This window comes from Lathamus discolor, chromosome 4 (genome assembly GCF_037157495.1).
Source record: "Lathamus discolor isolate bLatDis1 chromosome 4, bLatDis1.hap1, whole genome shotgun sequence".
NCBI lineage: Eukaryota > Metazoa > Chordata > Aves > Psittaciformes > Psittacidae > Lathamus > Lathamus discolor.
Window position 1 is genome coordinate 42,043,938 of NC_088887.1, and position 21,368 is coordinate 42,065,305.

Here is a 21,368-nt window from a genome sequence, read left to right on the forward strand (position 1 = left end):
CACATATGGGTGAGTCAAGTGTGTTGTGTGTTGTGAAATATTTCCTGGTTACTTGTAACAGTAAGTCCATAGCAGAATATGAATTACGGTGTGATGCCAAGTGCTATTTATCTTATCACAACATCTGGGTGTGTACAATTATTTTACGAACTTCTATGATTTTATTTTCCCTTGGCTGACTTAACATGAATGTCTCCTCAGTTTGATGGTGATACAGATGCTATAAGAGCACTGTAACTTTTAAGTTACAATTTCTGTGTTGTAAATAATGATGTAAGTAAAACTGAGCTGTTCGGTGTGATATGCAACCAAAAAAAAAAAAAAAAGAAATGGCGCAAATACTAAACAACTCTAATTTCTGATGATTTCTTGAGTTCTTTCCTAATAGATAGCCTTGTCAAGTCACTAAAGATGCCAACTAACACAAAACAAAAACTTAAAAAAATTAAAGAAAAAAACCCCAAATAACCAACTTTGCCTGACAGCACAGGCAAAGCATTTTTCAGCATTTCTAGAATGCCCACAAAGACACAAACACTCCTTAATACTGACTTAGGAGTTAAACTTCTCAGTTTAGAGAGGCTATTCCTACCCTCTCTGGTTTCATAGTTGCTTTTTAAAAACAAGCAAACAAACGAACAAAGCCTCATGTCATTCACATTGTCCTAGACTCTAAGTTTCCTACCTCTTTCTGGTTTTCAGAAATCTCTCTGCTTTTTTGGGATTCTTAATACCAGCATTCAACCTCCTTCCAGTAATATCTTCTATTATGGAAATGTAGTTACTTACCCTGTGGCTGCTTTCTTTGGTTAGCTTTCTCTTTATTTCCAGTTTTACTTAGTGGTTACTGAAATCAATTGAGTTTGTTTGCCTTTTGTGTAACCAAATCCATGATATTGTCTTGTTTTCCTGAAAGTGTTACATAAACTAGAACTCGTTGTTAAGTGATTTTACCAGTTGAGAAAATTGGTAATGTAATATTTACAGATCTCATTCAGAAACAGCAGATGTTGGCAGTGTTGGCAATATAACCCAAATGATCAAGTATCAAAAGCTACCTTGAGCAAAAAAGTCTTTATTTACCTTTTGTCTCCATTATTCCCCTTTGTGGTTATTCTATTACCTCTTTGTCTAGTTTCATATCCAGCTTTTATCTATTGTGTTCTGCCTACAGCCACATATTTCTGTGTTGTATTGATATATTTTCACACATCACTGTTATTCTATGTTGCAGTAGCAACAAACATTCACAGAGAAATATTTGTTTTCTTTTGTACCAATTACTCTATTTTCTATTTATTTTCTTCTTCCTATTTAGAGTTACAGACCAGTTGAGGCAGGAAGGCACCTGTGAAAATCGTCTGGTCCAAACATCTGCTCAGAACCGAGTCAGTAAGAGCAGGTTGCTCGGAGCTGTGTCCAGTTGCAGTTTGAGTATCTTCAAGGATGGAGACTCCACTGCCTCTCTGAGCAAGCTGTTCCTGTGCTGGATCACTTTCATGGTAAAAAAGTGTCTTGTATATAATGAAATTTCTCGTATTTTAGTTTGTGCCCATTACCTCTTATCCTGTCACTGGGCAACACGGAGGAGAGCCTGGCTCTATTGTCTGTACTCTCCCCATCAGGTATTTATGCACATCAATAAATCCCACTGAGCCTTCTCTTCTCCCAGCTGAGCAGTCCCAGCTGTCTCTGCTTTTGCTCCAGATGTGCTCCAGGTGTGTATCACCAGGGACGAGCAGAGAAGCATCAGCTTTCTCAGTCTGCTGGCAATGCTCTGCCTAATGCAGCACAAGATGATATTGGCCTTCCTTCTGCAGGGACACACCGGAGTCTCGTAATTGCATTTTTTAAAATACAAAACGGTGTACCTTATTCTTAAATCTTTTCATTGTTTCTGTCCCAGTCCTCCTGAATATGAATATGTATCTTCAGTAAATCCTCCAAGAGCTACATCAAAAATACACTTTTAATTAACCCACTGAGTCCCACCTTTAAGCAGATGTATTTATTTTCAGAAATCACTCTAGATCCATCTTTCTGAAATTGTTTTCCTGTTAACGTAGCTAGATAACCTTTTGCCACCAGTTTTCCTTGCAAAATCTCAGTTTCAGCCTCCATCTGAAAAAGCTTCCTTGGTTCTCTATAACTGTATAATTAATTGATTTAATGTTTTCCAATCTCTCACCAGCATTCCTCTCTTTCAAAAAATCACCTTGGTGACCCTTAATTTTCAATCTGCTTTTGAGAAACTTGTCCATGGTACTATTCCTCCCTCTACCCCCTCTGCCAGGTCTCACACCCCTGGATATTGCTTCAGCAGCAAACTGCAATGACCATTGTTTCTTTGTTAGTTAACCGACGATATGTCTGCAGTCATTCCAGCCTGTCATATTTGCTGCTTTTCCTTTTTTCATTTGTTCATGGCACGGTTGCCCAGGAATACCTAACTCAAACAAAAGCACAGGCAGTGGTTTGTTGGCATCTGGTCTTTATGTAAGTGCAGGAGGGTTTTCTATTATTGTCTTGTTAAAAGTACTCAGCAGATCCACTGCTTTTTCTGTTGCTGCTTCCAGGTTTCTGCAGTCATTGTAAACCTGCTGAAGACAGTGCCTTAATTCAGAGATAATTTTGAATTGAATTTTTTGATTGCTGGAAAGGTGAAAGAATAAGAAGTGGGGGATGTGGAAATCAGAGTCAAACTAAGAGCCAGTACTTGAGAAAAAGATGCATGAAATTCAGCCAGTCACCACTGGATGGCTCTAAGTAGAAATTACATTCTGTCAATGCACCTATAGTAACGCGAAACTCTAGTGCCTCTTGGGTTTCTGCAATCGCTGTGGTACTTTGATACACTATCAACACAAATTTCTTCTTAGAAGTCTGACTTCCTCTGGTTTGATTACATTACACTGAGGTATACTGAAAAACTAAAAGAGAAGAAAAATCTTATCTATTGCCCAATCTTGTTTTTCAGTTAAAAGATTTTTGCCTGATCTTGAAGTGTCATCACTAGTGACTAGTTACCACTGAACCAAGAAGTATATTAGCAGTGTGACACATGATTTATTTTTAACAAAGACTCAATGCAAGCACTGCAATTAGGGAATGTATCATATGGCATGATTTTATGCAGGTAGGCAGTGTTCTAGCCAATCTGTGTTGCCTTTTGAAATAGCATTTGAAACTTTCATAATATAATTAACTATTTCCTCCTTTGGAATTACACAGAAAATCCTGGTTTATCCCAGAGAGTCTGTCTAGCCAGAGTGGGAATATAACAGAAAGCCAGAGAGAAAACTGCTAATATTGTACTGAGCTAGCCCTGCAGAGATGAGGACTTCCTTGTCCTCAAGATGCGCACAGGTGGAACAACAAGCTTCACCTCTCATCAGCTGGGATTTTCTGAGCCTTAGAGCTTATTAAATCTGGAGACCTGCTGAGAAAGGAATCCAGAGCTCACCCTGGGGCAAAAAAGCGGAAAAGAGCTCCTGAGGGAAAGAAAGCCAAGCTCTGGCAACACTGGTAACACAATTTCAGACTCTGCTGCACTCTTCCAGGGATGGTGCTGTGGAATGCAGGAGTCCCTGCTGTAGACAATACTCCAATAAAAGGGGAGCTATGTTCCAAGCAGCAAAAATATTTCCTCCCAGATGTACTGGTTAGTCTTATTAATCCAATGCTATGCCTTTCTATCTGATGCATAGGATGTAATTAACTGCTGATTAATTGAGCATATGTGAGTAATCATTTCATACTTGTGAAGCAAAGAATGCATTACAACATCCCTGTGGGATTCTTGTGTAGGAAGTGATGTGATATAGAGGCTCACACACTTTTTTGTTCTGCAGGAAGTACTTTGAAATACAGGGATATGGAGTGGCTGATTTATTCACCACCTGAAATACTGATTTTGATCACACCTATTTGCTACACACGCTCAGGTTTACAGGTGAAAAACAATAATAAAGATTTTTTTTTCACATTGCTGAAATGATTCATATGAATTTCAAGCATTTAAAGAAGTTTTCAATGTTTGAAGAATGATCTTGTTCAGCATCTTAGTTGGTAACATGGACAGTGGGATTGAGTATGCCCTCAGCAAGTATGCCAATGATACTAAGTTAAGTGATTCAGTTGGTATGCTGGAGAGAAGGGATGCCATCCACAGGGACCTTGACATGCTTGTGAGGTGGCACAATGCCAGCCTCATGAAGTTCAACTAAGCCAAGTGCAAGGTCCTACACCTGAGCTGGAGCAATCCCAGGCACAGCTACAGACTGGGCAGAGAAGAGATTCAGAGCAGCCCTGCAGAGAAGGACTTAGGGGTGCTGGTCAATGAGAAAATGAACATGAGCCGGCAGTGTGCGCTCGCAGCCCAGAAAGCCAACCGTATCCTGGGCTGCCTTAAAAGGAGTGTGACCAGCAGGTTGAAGGAGGTGATCCTGCCCCTCTACTCTGCTCTTGTGAGACCTCACTTTGAGTACTGTGTGCAGTTCTGGTGTCCTCAACGTAAGAAGGAGATGGAACTGTTGGAACAAGTCCAAAGGAGGCCATGAGGATGATCAGGGGACTGGAGCACCTCCCGTATGAAGACAGACTGAGAAAGTTGGGGCTGTTTAGCCTGAAGAAGAGAAGGCTGCATGGAGACCTAACAGTAGCCTTCCGATATCTGAAGGGGGCCTACAAGGATGCTGGGGAGGGATTCTTCATCAGGGACTGTCGTGATAGGACAAGGGGTAATAGGTTCAAACTCAAACAGGGGACATTCAGATGAGATATAAGGAAGAAGTTCTTTCTGTGAGAATGGTGAGACACTGAACAGGTTGCCCAGAGAAGTGGTAAATGCTCCATCCCTGGCAGTGTTCACGGCCAGATGGAAAATGGTCTTGAGTGACATGGTCTAGTAGAAGTTGTCCTTGCCAATGCAGGGGGGTTGGATCTAGATGATCTTAAGGTGCTTTCCAACCCAAACCATTCTATGATTCTATGAAATTTTCATTCCTAAATTTCCTCTCTCAAAGGTATGGACAAGGACTACCATAACACAGAGTCTATGAAAGAAGGAGAACTGATGTCTGGAAGTTTAAAAAATTATCCTAGAAGACCCCCTAAAAAGATGTGTAAAGTGCAAACATAAGACAGCTATAGCTGCTGATAAACCCTTCAATCGAGCTGGCTGATGAGATGAGGAAGAATATGCTTCATTGCTTAAAGAGTAGTTGCAGTTTGCACTCTACCCAGCTTTCAAGCTCCTCTGTTGCTGAAATGCATCATACCATGAGGTATGTCAGTCAGCAGCAGAGAGCAAGCTGTACACAGAATTTATGGTGTACATCAGTATCTCAGTGAGTATTTATCTATGAGCACCACCCTTTCGAAGACAGGCTGAAAAAGTTGGGGCTGTTCAGCCTGGAGAAGAGAAGGCTGCGTGGAGACCTCATAGCAGCCTTCCAGTATCTGAAGGGTGCCTACAAGGATGCTGGGGAGGAACTCTTCATTAGGGACTGTAGTGATAGGACAAGGGGTACCGGGTTCAAACAGGGGAAGTTTAGACTGGATATAAGGAAGAGGGTGGTGAGGCACTAGAATGGGCTGCCCAGGGAAGTTGTGAATGCTCCATCCCTGGCTTTGTTAAGGCTAGGTTGGACGGAGCCTTGGGCGACATGGTTTAGTGTGAGGTGTCCCTACCCGTGGCAGGGGGCTTGGAACTAGGTGATCTTAAGGTCCTTTCAAACCCTGACTGTTCTATGATTCTATGTATCATTGTGGACCACCTTTTTTTCTCTTTATTGTTTAAGTCTCTGGGGGTATTAAAAAGTAGGCGGCATTTAGATTTATTGTTTAAAGCCAACCATTTCTAAGTTATCATGCTACTAGTTTAAAAACAAAATTAAAAAACAAAAACAAATTTAAAAAAATCAGGAAAAAGGAAAAAAAAATAAATTTTTTTTTGCTTTTTGCCAGACACTGACAATGGAAAGAGGGTAGCCTGTCCAGCACACTAACTTCTGATGCTTTACAGGCCACTTGTGATTCATGCACTGCAGACTAAATAGTAATGCTTGTATGTTTGTGTGCCCATATGTGGTTATGCACGGAAACCACAATACACTCTCTGCCATCAATGGGATTGCTTTTACAGTAAAGTACTTTATTAAAAGTATGTTGGAGCAGCATTATTTATGGCCTACATTAAAAAAAAATTGGGCAGAACAGTTTGTCCACTAAAGGTAAATAAAGGATTATGAATGAAGAGAGCTTGAGATTGCAGGAAAGGATTTCAGAACTGTGACAAGACCAGCCTCATAGCTCATGTAAATTAGTAAGAGGAGAAAAGAGCATGAACTGAAAAGACTTCATTAACTGGTTATTCATTACTAGAAGAGACTGATGCTGGGAACATAATGTAGAACAGCTTCAACATACTATGTCCAATACTGCTATTTTTTCTCATAGAAAACTCCCTTTGGCTTGGAAAATTTATTGGAGGGTGCAGTGGTCTGGCTTATAATTTTCTTATATCAAAGGCCTTGCTTTTTTTCCTTCATTTTCACATAGATTGAACCTATAGAGATGATTGGACATAACTGAAATATTTATGTGAGCCACAAAAGAGGAACAAAATATTCTCATGAATAAATTGCATATTTTATGTCCATCATATTTGAAAAAATCATGGCAGTCAGGTGAAGTTCCCGATGACTGGAAAAAGGGAAATATAACCCCCATTTTCAAGAAGGGGAAAATGGAAGACTCGAGGAGTTACAGACCAGTCAGTCTCGCCTCTGTGCCTGGCAAAATCTTGGAACAGATTCTCCTGGAAGGCATGCTAAGGCACGTGAAAAACAGCAAGGTGCTTGGTGACAGCCAGCATGGCTTCACTAAGGGGAAATCCTGCCTGACCAATTTGGTGGCCTTCTATGATGGGGCTATGGAACTGATGGACAAGGGTAAAGCAGTTGATGTCATCTACCTGGACTTATGCAAAGCGTTTGACACTGTCCCACACGACATCCTTCTCTCTAAATTGGAGAGATATCAATTTGATGGATGGACCACTCGGTGGATAAAGAACTGGCTGGATGGCTGCACACAAAGAGTTGTGGTTAATGGCTCAATGTCTGGCTGGAGACCAATAATGAGTGGTGTACCTCAGGGATCAGTGTTGGGACTGGTCTCGTTCAACATCTTTGTCGATGACATGGACAGTGGGATTGAGTGCGCCCTCAGCAAGTTTGCCAATGACACCAAGCTGTTTGGTTCAGCTGATACACTGGAGGGAAGGAATGCCATCCAGAGAGACCTTGACACGCTTATAAGGTGGGCTGATGCCATCCTCATGAAGTTTAACCATGACAAGTGCAAGGTCCTACACCTGGGTCAGAGCAATCCCAGGCACAGCTACAGGCTGGGCAGAGTAGAGTTTCCGAGCAGCCCTGAGGAGAAGGACTTGCGGGTGTTGGTCAATGAGAAACTGAACATGAGCCGGCTTCAGCGTGCGCTTGCAGCCCAGAAAGCCAACCATATCCTGGGCTGCATCAAAAGGAGCGTGACCAGCAGGGCGAAGGAGGTGATCCTGCCCCTCTACTCTGCTCTTGTGAGACCTCACCTGGAGTATTGTGCACAATTCTGGTGTCCTCAACATGAAAAGGACATGGAACTGTTGGAACAAGTCCAGAGGAGGGCCACGAGGATGATCAGGGGGCTGGAGCACCTCCCGTATGAAGACAGGCTGAGGAAGTTGGGGCTGTTCAGCCTGGAGAAGAGAAGGCTGCATGGAGACCTCATAGCAGCCTTCCAATATCTGAAGGGGGCCTATAGGGATGCTGGGAAGGGACTCTTGATTAGGGACTGTAGTGACAGGACAAGGGGTAAGGGATTAAAACTTAAACAGGGGAAGTTTAGATTGGATATCAGGAGGAAGCTCTTTACTGTGAGGGTGATGAGGCACTGGAATGGGTTGCCCAGGGAAACTGAATGCTCGATCCCTGGTGGTGTTCAGGGCCAGGTTGGACAGAGCCTTGGGTGACATGGTTTAGTGTGAGGTGTCCCTGCCCATGGCAGGGGAGTTGGAACTAGATGGTCCTTTCGAACCCTAACTATTCTATGGTTCTATGATTTTATTGCCTTGAAGGAGCATGTAAGGTAGCAAATGTTCCCTATTCCATTGTCACTTGAAGTACAAAAATCTTATTATAATGCAGCAAGAAATCAGGAAATTCATAGGTCTTGCCTCTGTAGATAGCTAAAAGATTTAGTGGTCATTTGTATGACGAAACGACTGTTTCATTTTGAAGTATCAAACTCTGGGTGCAAAACTTGATCAATTTAGTGATGTGAAAGGTGCTGTGCTCCCCGACTCAGTTTCTAAAGGTAAGGCTCTGGGCCGCAAGCATAGCGAGACTTCTCGGAGCTGTGGGGGCAGTTGCTGGCCATGGGCATCCAGAAGTAATTAATACAGGTGGACACCAAAACTCACCCCCATTTTCCAGAGCTTCAAAGGTTGTCTGTGCGTCTAAGCCCTTTTCCTTCTCCTTAGAAGCATGTGGCCAAAAGGATGATAATGCCACAGGCACCTTTCTTCCACCTTACAAGTCGAGGGCTGGAGTAGTTCTTCCATGAGGCTCCATTCAGACTGAGATATCTGAAAACCTGTCTTTCCTGGCCCTCCTGTGGAAGATGGGAATCCTGACATTTTACCTAGAAAATTATATTGATCTTTTTTCTACTTCAAGTAATTAAAAGAGAGGAAAGAAAACTGTGCACAATGGAGGCTTCTTTCCTGTTTAAAGACTGTTGTTTTACTCAAATAATTGATTTTATTGGTGTAATTGATGCATTGGAAACTGAGCTTCAGGTTCTAATCAAATGTGGCATACTGGGAAGCTTGAAATATAAGTGATTTTGCTGCTGTAAGGAAGATAAATCATTCATGATTGTTCTTTATGATGAAGCACTGGATAATGTGCTTATTTCCTTCAGTAACCTTTTCCCTTCCCATGACCAGAAGGATTCATAATATTCCCTTCATCATCATATTGCACAAAGTAATTATAAACTAGGTGGTAATCGTATGGTGTTATCTTTGACCTTTTGAATTTCAAAATTCCTAGTTAATAGCATAGACATACCGAAAAGGGACAGGGCTATAACTGTTTGATAACCTGATCGAGCTTACTTTGTACATGCCTGCTGGAATATATGTACATGAGAATTGATGTATTTTCTGCACTTATGCCTACTATTAAGTTTCACAAAAAGCTATGGAATATTGATCCTCTCAAAGGCTCCCAACTTATTATTTCTAGAACGCAAACATTTCACCTACAAGTGACAGACAGCTGCTTTGCACTGCTCGACAAAACAGGCCCAGGCTAAGCAGAGATTTACTTACACTGAACCTCTGTGGTGGAGCATGTAGGTGTACAAAAGGAACTTCAACCTTGTGTTTATGGCAGTATAGCATTATCTGTTACAACATACTGAGACATGCTAGGTGAATCGCGTCAGTGAGCAAGGGTTGCTCGGTGAAGAAATGATAAACTGTCCAGTAGAATTCTATAGATGAGTCCCTTGACAACATTTTTCTGTTCTGCTTACATCAGCCAATAGTGCACCACATTTGGAGCAGATGTGAACAGTGAAACAGCTGGTGCTGAAACCCTACCTCCATGGTATACATGTTCTGGGGCGGTCAGATTTGACTAGCTCCGCTGTGTCCTGTGAAAGCCCATGAGGAAACTTGCCCATGGCACACTTGAAGTATGGTCCTGGTGAGTGTCCTCCTGCTGAGTTTCATCCAAAAGGAATCTGCTTCACATGGTTAAAAGAGGCAAAGCATAGTGAGGGCATACAACTGGCAGATTTGTTTTGGAAATAAACTCCTGAACTGAAACAAAAAGCTAAGGTGTACATAGGGTCAAAATTAAAGCAGTTTCCTGGAGAAAACTCCCTGACAGTAGAAAGAATGTGATAGAGAAGGAAACAGGGAACTGTGCAACTTACTTCAAATGTTTTCCTTTTCACTTGCGGGAGTGGGAATAGCACATTCTTGATGCCCTGGGCTTACTGTAGTGGAGTACACTGATAAAAATAAATCGGCTTTGCCTCAGACAATCTGAGCTACATTTACAGATGAGGGGACTGACTGAGACTCCCTACGGTGCTAAAGCTTTCCGTCTCCTCTCATGCAGTTAGAATAATAGAATCATAGAATAGTTAGGGTTGGAAAGGACCTCAAGATCATCTAGTTCCAACCCCCCTGCCATGGGCAGGGACACCTCACACTAAACCATCCCACACAAGGCTTCATCCAACCTGGCCTTGAACACCGCCAGGGATGGAGCATTCACAACCTCCCTGGGCAACCCATTCCAGTGTCTCACCACCCTAACAGGAAAGAATTTCCTCCTTATATCCAATCTAAACTTCCCCTGTTTAAGTTTATACAGCTACTGTGTACAAATACAGATAGTGTTTGACTTCCTCTAGAGCACTAAAAACATTACATGCGCATGCCTGGGGAAGAAAAAATAAAGCCATTTATTTTTTCCAAATCTAAGTGCCTGAAGGCAAGTCTTGAATCCATACTGAGGTATCTCTATAAAGCAGATTTAGTTTTCAGTGATGCTGGGTAGCTGTGCTTTTCTGGCTGTGGACACACTTTTTACTTTCAAAAAATATGCCTGTTTGTATCTGGCTGTTTTTACATGGATTTAGATGATTTTTAGTATATTTTGAAAAGTTTCTGAGGACCTCTACAGAGCTGCTTTTTTATACTACCAAAGCTATTTCCCAACAGTCTAACTAGAAATACTGAGCTTCTGTGTATATAAAGATCTCTGGATGTACAAAAGAAGTAAAATTTCCCAGCAATTTATTTCTTGCTCCCCTCAATACTATTTCAACCAGATACAGAAACACCGAAAAAAATGTTGGGCCTGCATACATTTGACAAGGCCTGATGCTGGCCCACAGTACCAGTGAAAGATCAGAGAAAAAAAATCATTATTTATGTTAAGCATAAAAGAGTTGTCTGTTACTACAGTAGCTTTGTTTCCACAGGAGCACTTTTGCAGCAAAGACATCTGTTGAGGTTTGCATTAAACTGCCATTTTTTTCCAGTTTTTGTGCTTTTTAGATGTTGTTGATCTTAACAGAGCATATGATTGGGTACAACATTATTTAGTTAAACTATTGTATGTGTTAGCTGGTGGTGTATAAGTAAGGCCAGACTGACATATGTACTTTTTCCATGCCTATGACTAAGAAGACTTTGTATACTACTCCCAATTATGTATCGTATCACAGGGAATATTTAGAAAAATTATGTTAAGAGAAATGTTGAACTGCCTCATATTTTTCTGGCTGGCAGAGTTGGAGGTTTCTGAGTAAAAATAAGGAAAGGAGTTATAACACCCTGAGAGTGAAAATAAATTTCTCTTATTATTGCAAAATATGGATGCCTGATGATGGGTTTTTAAGCAAATTCTGTACATCTTTTTGGGATCCATTCAAACACTCCAGTTACATCCTTTAAACAGTACTTATCCTCTGTCATGGAATTACCGAATCGGTTGGGTTGGAAAGGACCTTAAAGATCATCCAGCTCCAACTCCGCTGTCATGGGCAGGGACATGTTCCACTAGAATAGGTTGCTCAAAGCCGCATAAAGAATATGTCCTTTAAGGAATACCCTAACACCAATCTCAAAGTCCTGTTCACTGTCTGTACACCTCAAGCTTGGAGGGCAAACTCTCCCTTGCCCAAGGTATTTTCATACACTGCCCCTGCTAAGACAAGCTGCCTTTGTGGGGATGGCAGGCACTGAGGTACCAAGAGCATCTCAAGTCTAACCTTCTTCATGACAGATTTTGCAGATTCCAAACAAAACCTGATAAACCAGCTGAGCTGTATGGCTTGGTGGAAGATGAGATATATTAGGGTCTGCAGACAGCAAAGTAGGCCTGCTGGGATATGCATTTCTGCTTTGACATCTCAGTCTTCCTACCTATTTGGCTTGACAATCTTGACATGTCTAGATGTCTTGAGGTGTCAATTAAAAGGAAAACAATAGGTAGTGGTTGAAGTGGGATACACCGTAAAGTTGCCAACAAATAAGCAGTTTCTCTAAGACTGTTCTAGCTGTTTAATTCACTAGGTTTTGGGTTTTTTTTAATAACAGTTAATAAAGAGAAGTCCTTGACTGAGTGTGTTGCAATCAGCTATTTTAACAGCACACAGTTTCATAACAAAGTTTCGTTTAGACATAAAAGAGGAAGCAAGTTTAGCATGCTGCTGTTCAGTCAGTTATAAAAACCCCTCATCTCCTAAGGGACTTTCTTTCTATAATTCTGTGCTGTAGAGGAGTAGAAATAAAACACATGTCATCTTAGAAGTGTATTTCAAAAGGAAATAAAAACAGAGTGTTGCATTTTGGGGTAGGACAGACTCACAGGAAGCTTTAAACTGGTTAGAAGACAACAAATTTTCTGTACCTGGTCTGCTGCTGTGTCTTTGGAGGTAAGAACTAAAATATGCTATGCATTATATATATGTATGAAAGTGTTGCTCTTGCTTATCAAAGTGGCTCAGTTCTGTTTGTGTGGAATCACAGCTGGTAAGATGGAGATGTACTTTTTCTGTTTTGCGTGCATGTGTGTGTTTGCAGCATCTCATCCACTGACTGCATGCAGTTTCTGCTGCCTTAAGGAGTGATAAGAGCATTTCAAAAGTGCCTTCTTCACAACCATGACTGACTGTGATTGCTATGCAACTTCAAAATCCAAACAAAAAAATTGTTCCTCTGGTATTTCTAAAGCCTTTCATAAAAGCATAGTAAAAAATGGTTTTTTTTTAGAATACTTTCAAAAGGGAGCCTTACCAGGTCTGTTGCTTTTATCATAATTCTGGTATTTTTATTGGCCTTTCTGTGCATGTTAGTGTCCTCAATGGGAAGTACTCCGTTTGTAGATTAGAAATAGAAACAGACACCATAACAGATAAACTTGGGCATTGTATTAAAAAAGAATTAATAGAAAAAAGCTTAGACTTCTCTCAGACCAAGATGACATTAAAAGGTATAAACAAGAGTTACCATCTTATTTTCCTGATTCATAGCGAATTTCTTCATTTGCTTCTAATTCACAGCTTGACATGAGTATACACATACAATATGCACCCTGCCCCCTCGTTTTTATACTCTACAGCAGATGTGACTTATATTTCAATGCTCGTTAGTGCATCATTTCCCTTCAATCTCTTGGGAAACCCCTTCAGCCTTTTCTGTCTGTCTTTCTTTAGCATTTATTCTTTTCACTTCTAGAAAGTGTATTCTCTTCCATAAGAGTGCACATGAATTCATTTCCCCTTCACTTCAACTGCTTAGATACAAAATACTGCAGTCCATATAGTTCAGTCATGATATCAGCTAACAACTCATTAAAATAAACATGGAAATCCAAAACCATGAGATTATTTCCACCCCAGAAAGACATGAAAGAAAAGTGTAGTGGAAGGTGTCCCTACCTACTGCATGAGGATTGGAACTAGGTGATCTCTAAGGTTCCTTCCAACCCAAACTGTTCTATGATTCTGTGATTATGAATGTAGTGCCCAATTCTGTCCTGCCTCACATTTCATGTTGTTGCTTACAGCTGTGGATATGAGATGTAAAATGTTGTCAAACGAGGTTGATGATATCCTAAACCAACTTTGTATGGGTATGGATGACTAAGAAAAATGTGCAAAATTATGAACCAGGCTTGCTCTGTATGAAGTTTCAAGGAACTTGAACTGATAAAACAGGCTTGGATGGGAAGTTATTTGAGAGCTCAAGAAACTGTATTTACCTAGATACAGTCTTAATTGTATTTTTGTGGAAGCCTGTGCCCCAACTCCACTGAAAGATAGAACAACACTCAAACAATACAATAAAAATGTATTTTTTTCCTAAATGAAAGAAATCAAGTGCTCCCAAAGCTCACTGCAATCCATTTAGCATGATTACAAATGGGTAGACACTTGTATAACAAGAACATTCAACAGTACAAAAGACATATAAAGTATCACGTGTTCTTGGGGAAGATGCCTGTCCTCACTTGCTTGCTTCAGCCTGTCCTTCAAGGACATTCCCGCATACTCTTGAAATACAGGATTATTATCCTCACAAACCTACTCTAATTGTTGTCTCCAGGTCAGCTCATATTCCCCTGTGGGAGAGGTGCTCCTAGCATTCCTGCATCTCTTGAACTGTTGACATGTGAATAAAGATGAGCAGGGCTTGTGTTTTCTTCTGTGAGAAGACCAAAAGGTCAGAGCAGAGAGCTGTGGGGAGGGAACAAGAAGGCTTTGGCTCATGGCTGTTTCTGAAAGAACTTCACTGTGCAGTCCCAGAGGTCCCAGAACTTCCAGAGCAGCAGCAGCAGGAAGAGGAAGTTACACAAGTAGCATGTAGTATTTGGATGCTTCTGCAAAAGTGCCTCTTAGCTATTCCTCTTCTCTTCTGCCATGGACAAAGTGGGCCAACACCTACCTCAAGTGGCAACTGTGGTTATCATAGAATCATAGAACAGTCCGGTTTGAAAAGGACCTTGAAAGATCATCTGGTCCAACCTTTCATGGGGAAGGGAACCTAGATGAGATTATCTAGCACCCTGTCCATCTGGAAAACCTCCAGCAATGGTAACTCCACCAGGTCCCTTTCACCAATGCTTCTCCATAGCCATGTCAGATTCTAGTCTGTACTGGGCATTTGGTTATGTTGTCCCATCTGCAGCTCTTTGCACTTGTCTTTGTTGACAAAGACGGTTCTTCCTGACATACTTTTCCACCCTGTCCAGGTCTCTCTGTAAGACGGCTTTCCCTCCTGATGCGTCCACTTCATCACACAGTTTCCTGTCATCAGCACTACCTGTACCCAAACCAGCCCCAGGCACTGGAGACAGCCCTTATCAAATGGGGTTCAGATACCGAAGATCAAATGGGTTTCAGGCATTAAGGAAAGGCTATATTCATCCATAGACACAGGTCATTATACTGGATTTCCCTACACTGGATGCACTGAGGCTTCCTGGGAGCTGTTTCACAGCAGCGGAAGGTACTGAAGCATACACAGGCTCACTCTCCAGCCAAACCTGCTTGCCAGGTGAACTCTTGCATGCATGTCATGCAACCTGAGATAGATCCCAAATCACAGTGAGGGAATCTGCTGTATCCCCACTGACTGGAAAATTGTTTCTTAAAATGGAGAAAAAATGCTGCAGATGGCTCCGCAGGATTTGAGTTCGAGACAGGGGAACTAAAATCTCATTGAGAATCCCATCTAGTAAGTCAGCTAGAAGTTAAGGTATACCTTGTGATAAAACTTGATCTCTAACCACCGGCAGCGCAACTTCAGTGCCATTCAGAGCTTCACTTTCAGTAGGGATCTTAAAGCCAGACATACACAAAGCAAGCTTGTTTCTTATATGAGTTTCCATCCCCTCTTTTTGCAATGCAAAAGATTGTCCCTTTCCCTACTGAGCTGTGATCCCAGCTGGCACCACATTCTTTCCATTCTCCCTAGCAACTTTTCATCTCGCTCAGGTTTGTATATAGGACACAATTTATCATACCTCTTTGTGTACACTTCTCAGGCTTTCCTTAACCATTTTGCTTATCCTGAGCCAAGAACTCCCATTCTGTTTGCCTGCTCCCAGACTTTAATCTGAGGTCTTTATGCAAACGCTGGCACCATCTCTAAGCATTATAACCCAGCAGACTTGCTGCCACTCAGAAAATACTGGCAATACCACTGAATTCCCCATGAGGCTTTAAACATTCATCCTGCATTTAGGCTTTTCTTACACTGAAGAACTGAACAAAAACCCCAGGCAAGACATATGAGTTTTTAAAATCATCTGACTAATAAAGACTATGTCAGATAGAAAAGAGTGTGATTTGTACAGTCTTCTCTCTCTGTCTCTACCAGGTTTGAACAGAATGTAGTGAGCTCCCACTGCCAGAACAGTAGCCACACAAGGGAAAATCTCTTTGTTCACCTCCCATGCAAAATGCATCAGATCACAATAATAAAAGGGACAGTTTTTCCTTGTGCAAGGAAAGAAATTCAGTAATTTTCATGAAGAGGGAAGTGAAATCTCAATTTAAGGAGCACAAAACCCAAAATATTGAAAGACGATAGATAAAATCCCCATGCACTTGGAATCCTGGTACATGCATGTGACTGAGGCATTGAAGGGGGATTAAGAGAAGGGGCACAAGAAGTAGAATTAATGAGAACTGTCATCCTTATCAGACATAAAATACAAGAATTAAAGGTGACCCAATTGCGTGACCAGCAACTGGTAATGATGGAATGACAACTTGGCAGAGTTATATGTTATATTAAGTATCAGAACGTCTCTTTTGCATTCAGGCTCTCAGCACTGCCTATCAAAACTTCAATCAGATCTCCTTGCAGAGCTGGGAATAGATTAGTGCAACAGTCCTTGCCAGCTTCTAAGGGTAAGCTTGTAACTCATTCAACAAAACACACAACTCGTGAGCAGGATGGAAGCCTGATCCTTTCAATTTGCCAGTTCTTTTGTTTCCACTCCTGTCTCAGACATCATGCTCTGAAACTCTTAAAATAAGTATTGCAGAAGGCAGTGCAAAGAAATGAAACCATTGGTTTCATTTCTCTAATGTATCACCTTCTGACAGAAACAACAAACATCTGGGTAGTAGGAAAGACAGAAGTGTCACATACTGCCTGAACACTATTGGCTTTGCCTAAGTTGGTTGAGCAGTGAACAGGCCATATGTTCCACTCATTTCTCAGAACCCACATTAAAAATAAGCATAGGATTAACCGTATAGGAATTCCAGACTCATTCTTGCCAACATTAGTAGTGACTTTGAAATCAAGCCATCTGGGCCCTAGATGACTGGGGGAAGGGAATATCCTTTGCATTGCAGAAGAGAGGAACAGAAGAAGAGAAAGGGGGGTGCGTTGATAACCTGAGTAGCTCTAGCATTTGCCTAAGATTTCTGTGGTAGCACCTAAATTACAGCTAAAAACTAAGGCAAGGGAACAGAAGCATACTGCAAGGAATACTAAGCCCCAGGCGTGATTTCCACTCCCCCCTCGTTGTGTAAATAGATCATTTTTCATGAGATGTTACCTGCCTGTGGGAAATCTCACACAACTAGCAGCAGAAGGGAGGATCCAGGGTCAGCAAAGCAAGTGTTTGGACACATTTAATTTTCTGTGAGTATTTCCTTCTGAAGGAAGTTCATATTCCCTCCAACCCTCTTCATAGTGCGGAAGTGATTTCCTCCTTCTTCCTCCTGAGGACAGGCTTTTCTCACGCTCTCTCCTTCCTAACATCGGCATAAAGTTTATATCCATGATTGGATGGGATTTAGCCAACATTTGTTATTGGTGCAGCATTTTGTACTTGCAACTGTGACACATGAAATAATTTGCTAAGAAATGAGAGTCCATTTGCTCTTGGAAAAGATAAGTCGAACAGTCTACAGCAGCATGGGGTAGTGCAGCGTGTGCCAGAGAGATGACACCTCCCCATTCACAGTTTATGGGAAGATGTTCCCATTCTGGTGCTGCATCACAGCGTGTGTTGTGAAATAGACAGGCAAACTGTCAAATAAGTGGAACATATGTTCATATCTGCAGAGTCAGTATCTGTTAAAGATTAAAATTATATAATTGGATTAAATAGTAAATTAAGAGAAGTACTCATTATTAAAACTAAGACAAGTTATTCGTTCCTCTATCATATATTTTGTACTATAGAAAGAAAAGAACAGTTTTTATTTTAACTTTTACTTATGATTTATTTTCTTTTTGCTAGACCAAACCATTTTTTAAAGACATCTTTCTCACTGACCGTTTCCTTGGCATCTATTAAAGGAAAAGACAGAAGTGGACTTAAGAGCAATTATGTGGTAGTGGAGCTGCTAAAGCTTGGGCAGAACATTTGCTGATGTGTAGATGCATGCGTGTCCTTGCTAGCAAGTCCTCTCTTTCATTACTAACATGTCTGTGCAGCTTTTGAGACTAAGCCACTTGTTCAGACTGTGGAGTGAGTTAGAGATTGCTGGAACCTGACTGTGCCTTTGTAGAAACACAGTGCAAAACTGATTTCAGAGCTGGTGGTGGTACTTATGACTAATCCAACAGTGAAGGAGACAGAGTACTTCTGAAATGTGCACTTTCCTATGCATTGCACTGAAATATGTCCCTTCAAAAGTACACTGCAGATTTTTACGTCAAGGGTTGTCAGTTTAAGTTCCTTTTATAGTAACTGGAGAGTGATAAGCAAATATAGGCTACAATTCATCTCATTGGTGTCTTAAACAAGCCAGATGAATTGTGCCTCCAAAAAGCCTTGCTTTTGCCACTGACATTTTCATGTCTAAAAGTTAGAGACAATTAATTCCAACCTGCTTTGCATACAGAAGTGTGAAGTGCTAATTTAATGATGTGACATTTGTTAATGAAAAAGGAACCACAGTGACAATCATTGATTAGTCTGGAGCAGAAGGGGTGATATTCTCAATATGAATCCCAAATCAACATAGTTTAAGGCAGCTGACAGACCACAAAACAAAGGTTGCTTCAAAGTATATGTGAAGAATGGGAACCCCTTTGACTTCTTACTGAAGTTAAGGGCAAAAATACAGATACTTAAGTGTTAGATATTACAGCAATTATTATGACAACAAGCCACTTCTTGTTCATCTCTTCTCAACTCACTGTTGTGGATGTATTGGACATGCCATATATTATGTTATACAGAATATGCTTTGATGTGATTGAGTTAACATCACAACAGGGAAACTAGCTGGTCAGTCATTGCCTCAAGTCTTTTAGAAAGACACTCTTGTTCACGTCCAAATTGGAAACATCTCTTTGCAGCTAGTAACAGACTTTCCAGTATAATCACCACTCAATGTGTTTGTAATGAACTAATGGGTTTGTGTTCTTTTTCTGTCTTCTGGTGGCTCCTTTCCTTTGGTGAAGGATGTTGTCAGAAGGTTACCTTTACAGAATTGCCTACCTTTGTGAAGACCTGAACCGGGAGCTCTATGGCAAGAGTTCGGCTGAGGAAGTGGTGTATGAAATGAGGTCCATTAATTATTCTTCCACAGATGAAGCACAAGGAAAAAGCCTCCTTCAGAGATGCAGATATGCTGGCAAGTGCATTTCCTCTGTCTGCTCTCGAGGTAGCAAGCATAGCAGGAGGCAGAAGGATAATCTACAGCCTACACATCATCCCGCAGCCACAGAGCAGCCATCTCCATCTATGCATGTCTGTGAGGGGCTTACAAAAAAAGACACCTACCTGGTTCCACCTTCCTGCAAAAGCATTTGTAAGAACTACAATGATTTGCATATAGCTGGGGACTATGTGGTACCAATTAGCTCAGTGACAACAGATTTTACCTGTGACAGTGGCATCGGCCCCTTCTTGGAGTCCTCAGAGATTCCTCCCCCTATGGAGTCCATGAGGGTCCCCACCACCAGCGACACCATTCGCAAGCCGGCCCAAGGATACTCCTCGTGCTGGAGGCTGGCGAGCTTAGTGCCCCACCAGCAGCCCCTCTCTGACTCAGCCCTGAACAACTACCTCGAACAGAAGCTGGTGGAACTCTATAAGCAGTACATCATGGATAGCACAGCAAACAGGGCATCCCCCACTCACATCCTGGCCTCGGAACTTATCATGACTAATGTAGATCAAATCAGCATGCAGATATCACGGGAGAGGAATATGGAGACCACCAAGGCCAAGGACATTGTCATTAGCCGCTTCTTACAAATAGCCAGTGGAAAAATATCTTCAGAAATTAGCACGCCTAGTCTGCATATTTCCCAGTAATAGCCACACTAATGCATAGTATTTGCATGTCTGCTGTTAGAAAGCTTTTATGTTCTGCAAGGTCAATTTATAGTTTTTTAAGACATTTTTCTGCTTCTTAAAAATGCATTTACTATCTACCATTTAAATTAAACCTTTCAGTATGTATTAAATAAGTGAAAATATCTGTACTCTGCAGCCCCTACTGTGGAGCAGGTGATTTATTGGGTTGGGCTTTTTCAGTTTTTTGCTTTTTTTAAAAAATAATTTTTCCTTAAAGGCTTATTTTTGTGAGCCTCAGACGTTTTCAAAATGTTTTGTAGAAAAATGAGTAAGAGCATATGACTCTCCTTCCTCCCCACATGCTTGACATATTATTTAACTTTGCCTGGAGTCTGCCATCCTGCCTCGGGGTCTGTGTGCAGTGGAGGCTTGCACCCACACAAGCACAAGCCCAGTGGTGGCAGAGCCACACAAATACAGAATTTAGGATGCTATCTAGTTCATCTCCCTGCCCCAAGTGGCTTTACTTAAGACATCGCTCAAAAACTTTTGTAATTTATTCTTAAAGATATTAAGGTATAGACACTTTACGGTTTCTTCTGTACTAACCCTGGTTGTTTACTTGGTGTCTTCCTGTGCAAAAGTTACCAGACTATTTTGTGAAGACAAACTGTTTCCAAACAGTGTGCATGTGTACCTGCATGTTTGCACTGGGCTGAACCATTAAATCAGTTTCTGATGACCTGCAGTCACAGGCAGGCACCACCTCTTCCAGCTACTTACAGTCGTGTAGCTGAGGAGTGGTTGTGTGGGGATAGCGATGATAGCAAAGGGGGAAAAGAAAGAATTCTCCTTCAAGAGAATTGCACATTGAAAAGTAAGGGCTATTCCAAAGCCCATTTAATTAATGTGAACATTTCCTCTGAATGCAAAAAGAAAACTGAAGCAGACTGCTCAGCAGCTCAGCTAACCACTTCTTTTGTTAGCATCATCGCTGTGTATCGTGTATAACTTGAAACTGACGTATTTATAATAGGGTGGCCCTTTTTTGCAAAATTTCACTAAGTCTTACAAAAGAAGAAAACAAAAAGAGCAGCCTTTTAGAAATTGTGGCAATTGTGGCAAGGATGGTTACCTACTTTCAGTCTGTCTTATGGAGAACATATTGTCAATGCCAATCCGTCATTGGTTTCCAAGTCTAGTATAAATACTAATTTATCATAAATATTAATATTTCTTTCACATTATTGATTCCACACTGTTGTTCTGGTCTTTGTGCTCTTACTCTCTCTTTTTTTTTTTTTTTTTTAATGTAAGGCATGCCTTTACCTATATTTCAAAACAAATGTAAAATAGTCAGTTTATTCTATTGCTGCTGTCTTTTCAGAGGTTACTGGGATAACTCAGTATATTTTCCTGCTTGTGCAATGAAGGGGTATCCAAAAATCAGTTGCCATAATAACCTTTTATGTGTGAATCCAGAGTCTGTATTATATG

The 21,368-nt window shown here is 41.2% G+C and overlaps 1 protein-coding gene across 5 annotated transcripts; it reads left to right on the plus strand.

Annotated features, from left to right (window-relative positions):
* The first annotated feature begins 1,416 nt into the window (after positions 1–1,416).
* TASL (TLR adaptor interacting with endolysosomal SLC15A4) lies at positions 1,417–21,118 on the plus strand. 5 transcript variants are annotated; one of them, XM_065677244.1, is made up of 3 exons: positions 12,311–12,525; positions 16,421–16,509; positions 19,031–21,118. In XM_065677244.1, exon 3 carries the CDS (start codon positions 19,032–19,034, stop codon positions 19,887–19,889), a length of 858 nt encoding a protein of 285 aa, XP_065533316.1. In that variant the 5' UTR covers positions 12,311–12,525; positions 16,421–16,509; position 19,031; the 3' UTR covers positions 19,890–21,118. The 5 variants fall into 5 exon arrangements, 4 of the variants coding, with proteins under 4 accessions (XP_065533317.1, XP_065533316.1, XP_065533315.1 ...); XM_065677245.1 differs by lacking the exons at positions 12,311–12,525; positions 16,421–16,509 and adding an exon at positions 1,417–1,502; XR_010612249.1 differs by lacking the exons at positions 16,421–16,509; positions 19,031–21,118 and adding an exon at positions 14,844–15,057 and having other exon boundaries at positions 12,294–12,525.
* Positions 21,119–21,368: the final 250 nt, after the last annotated feature.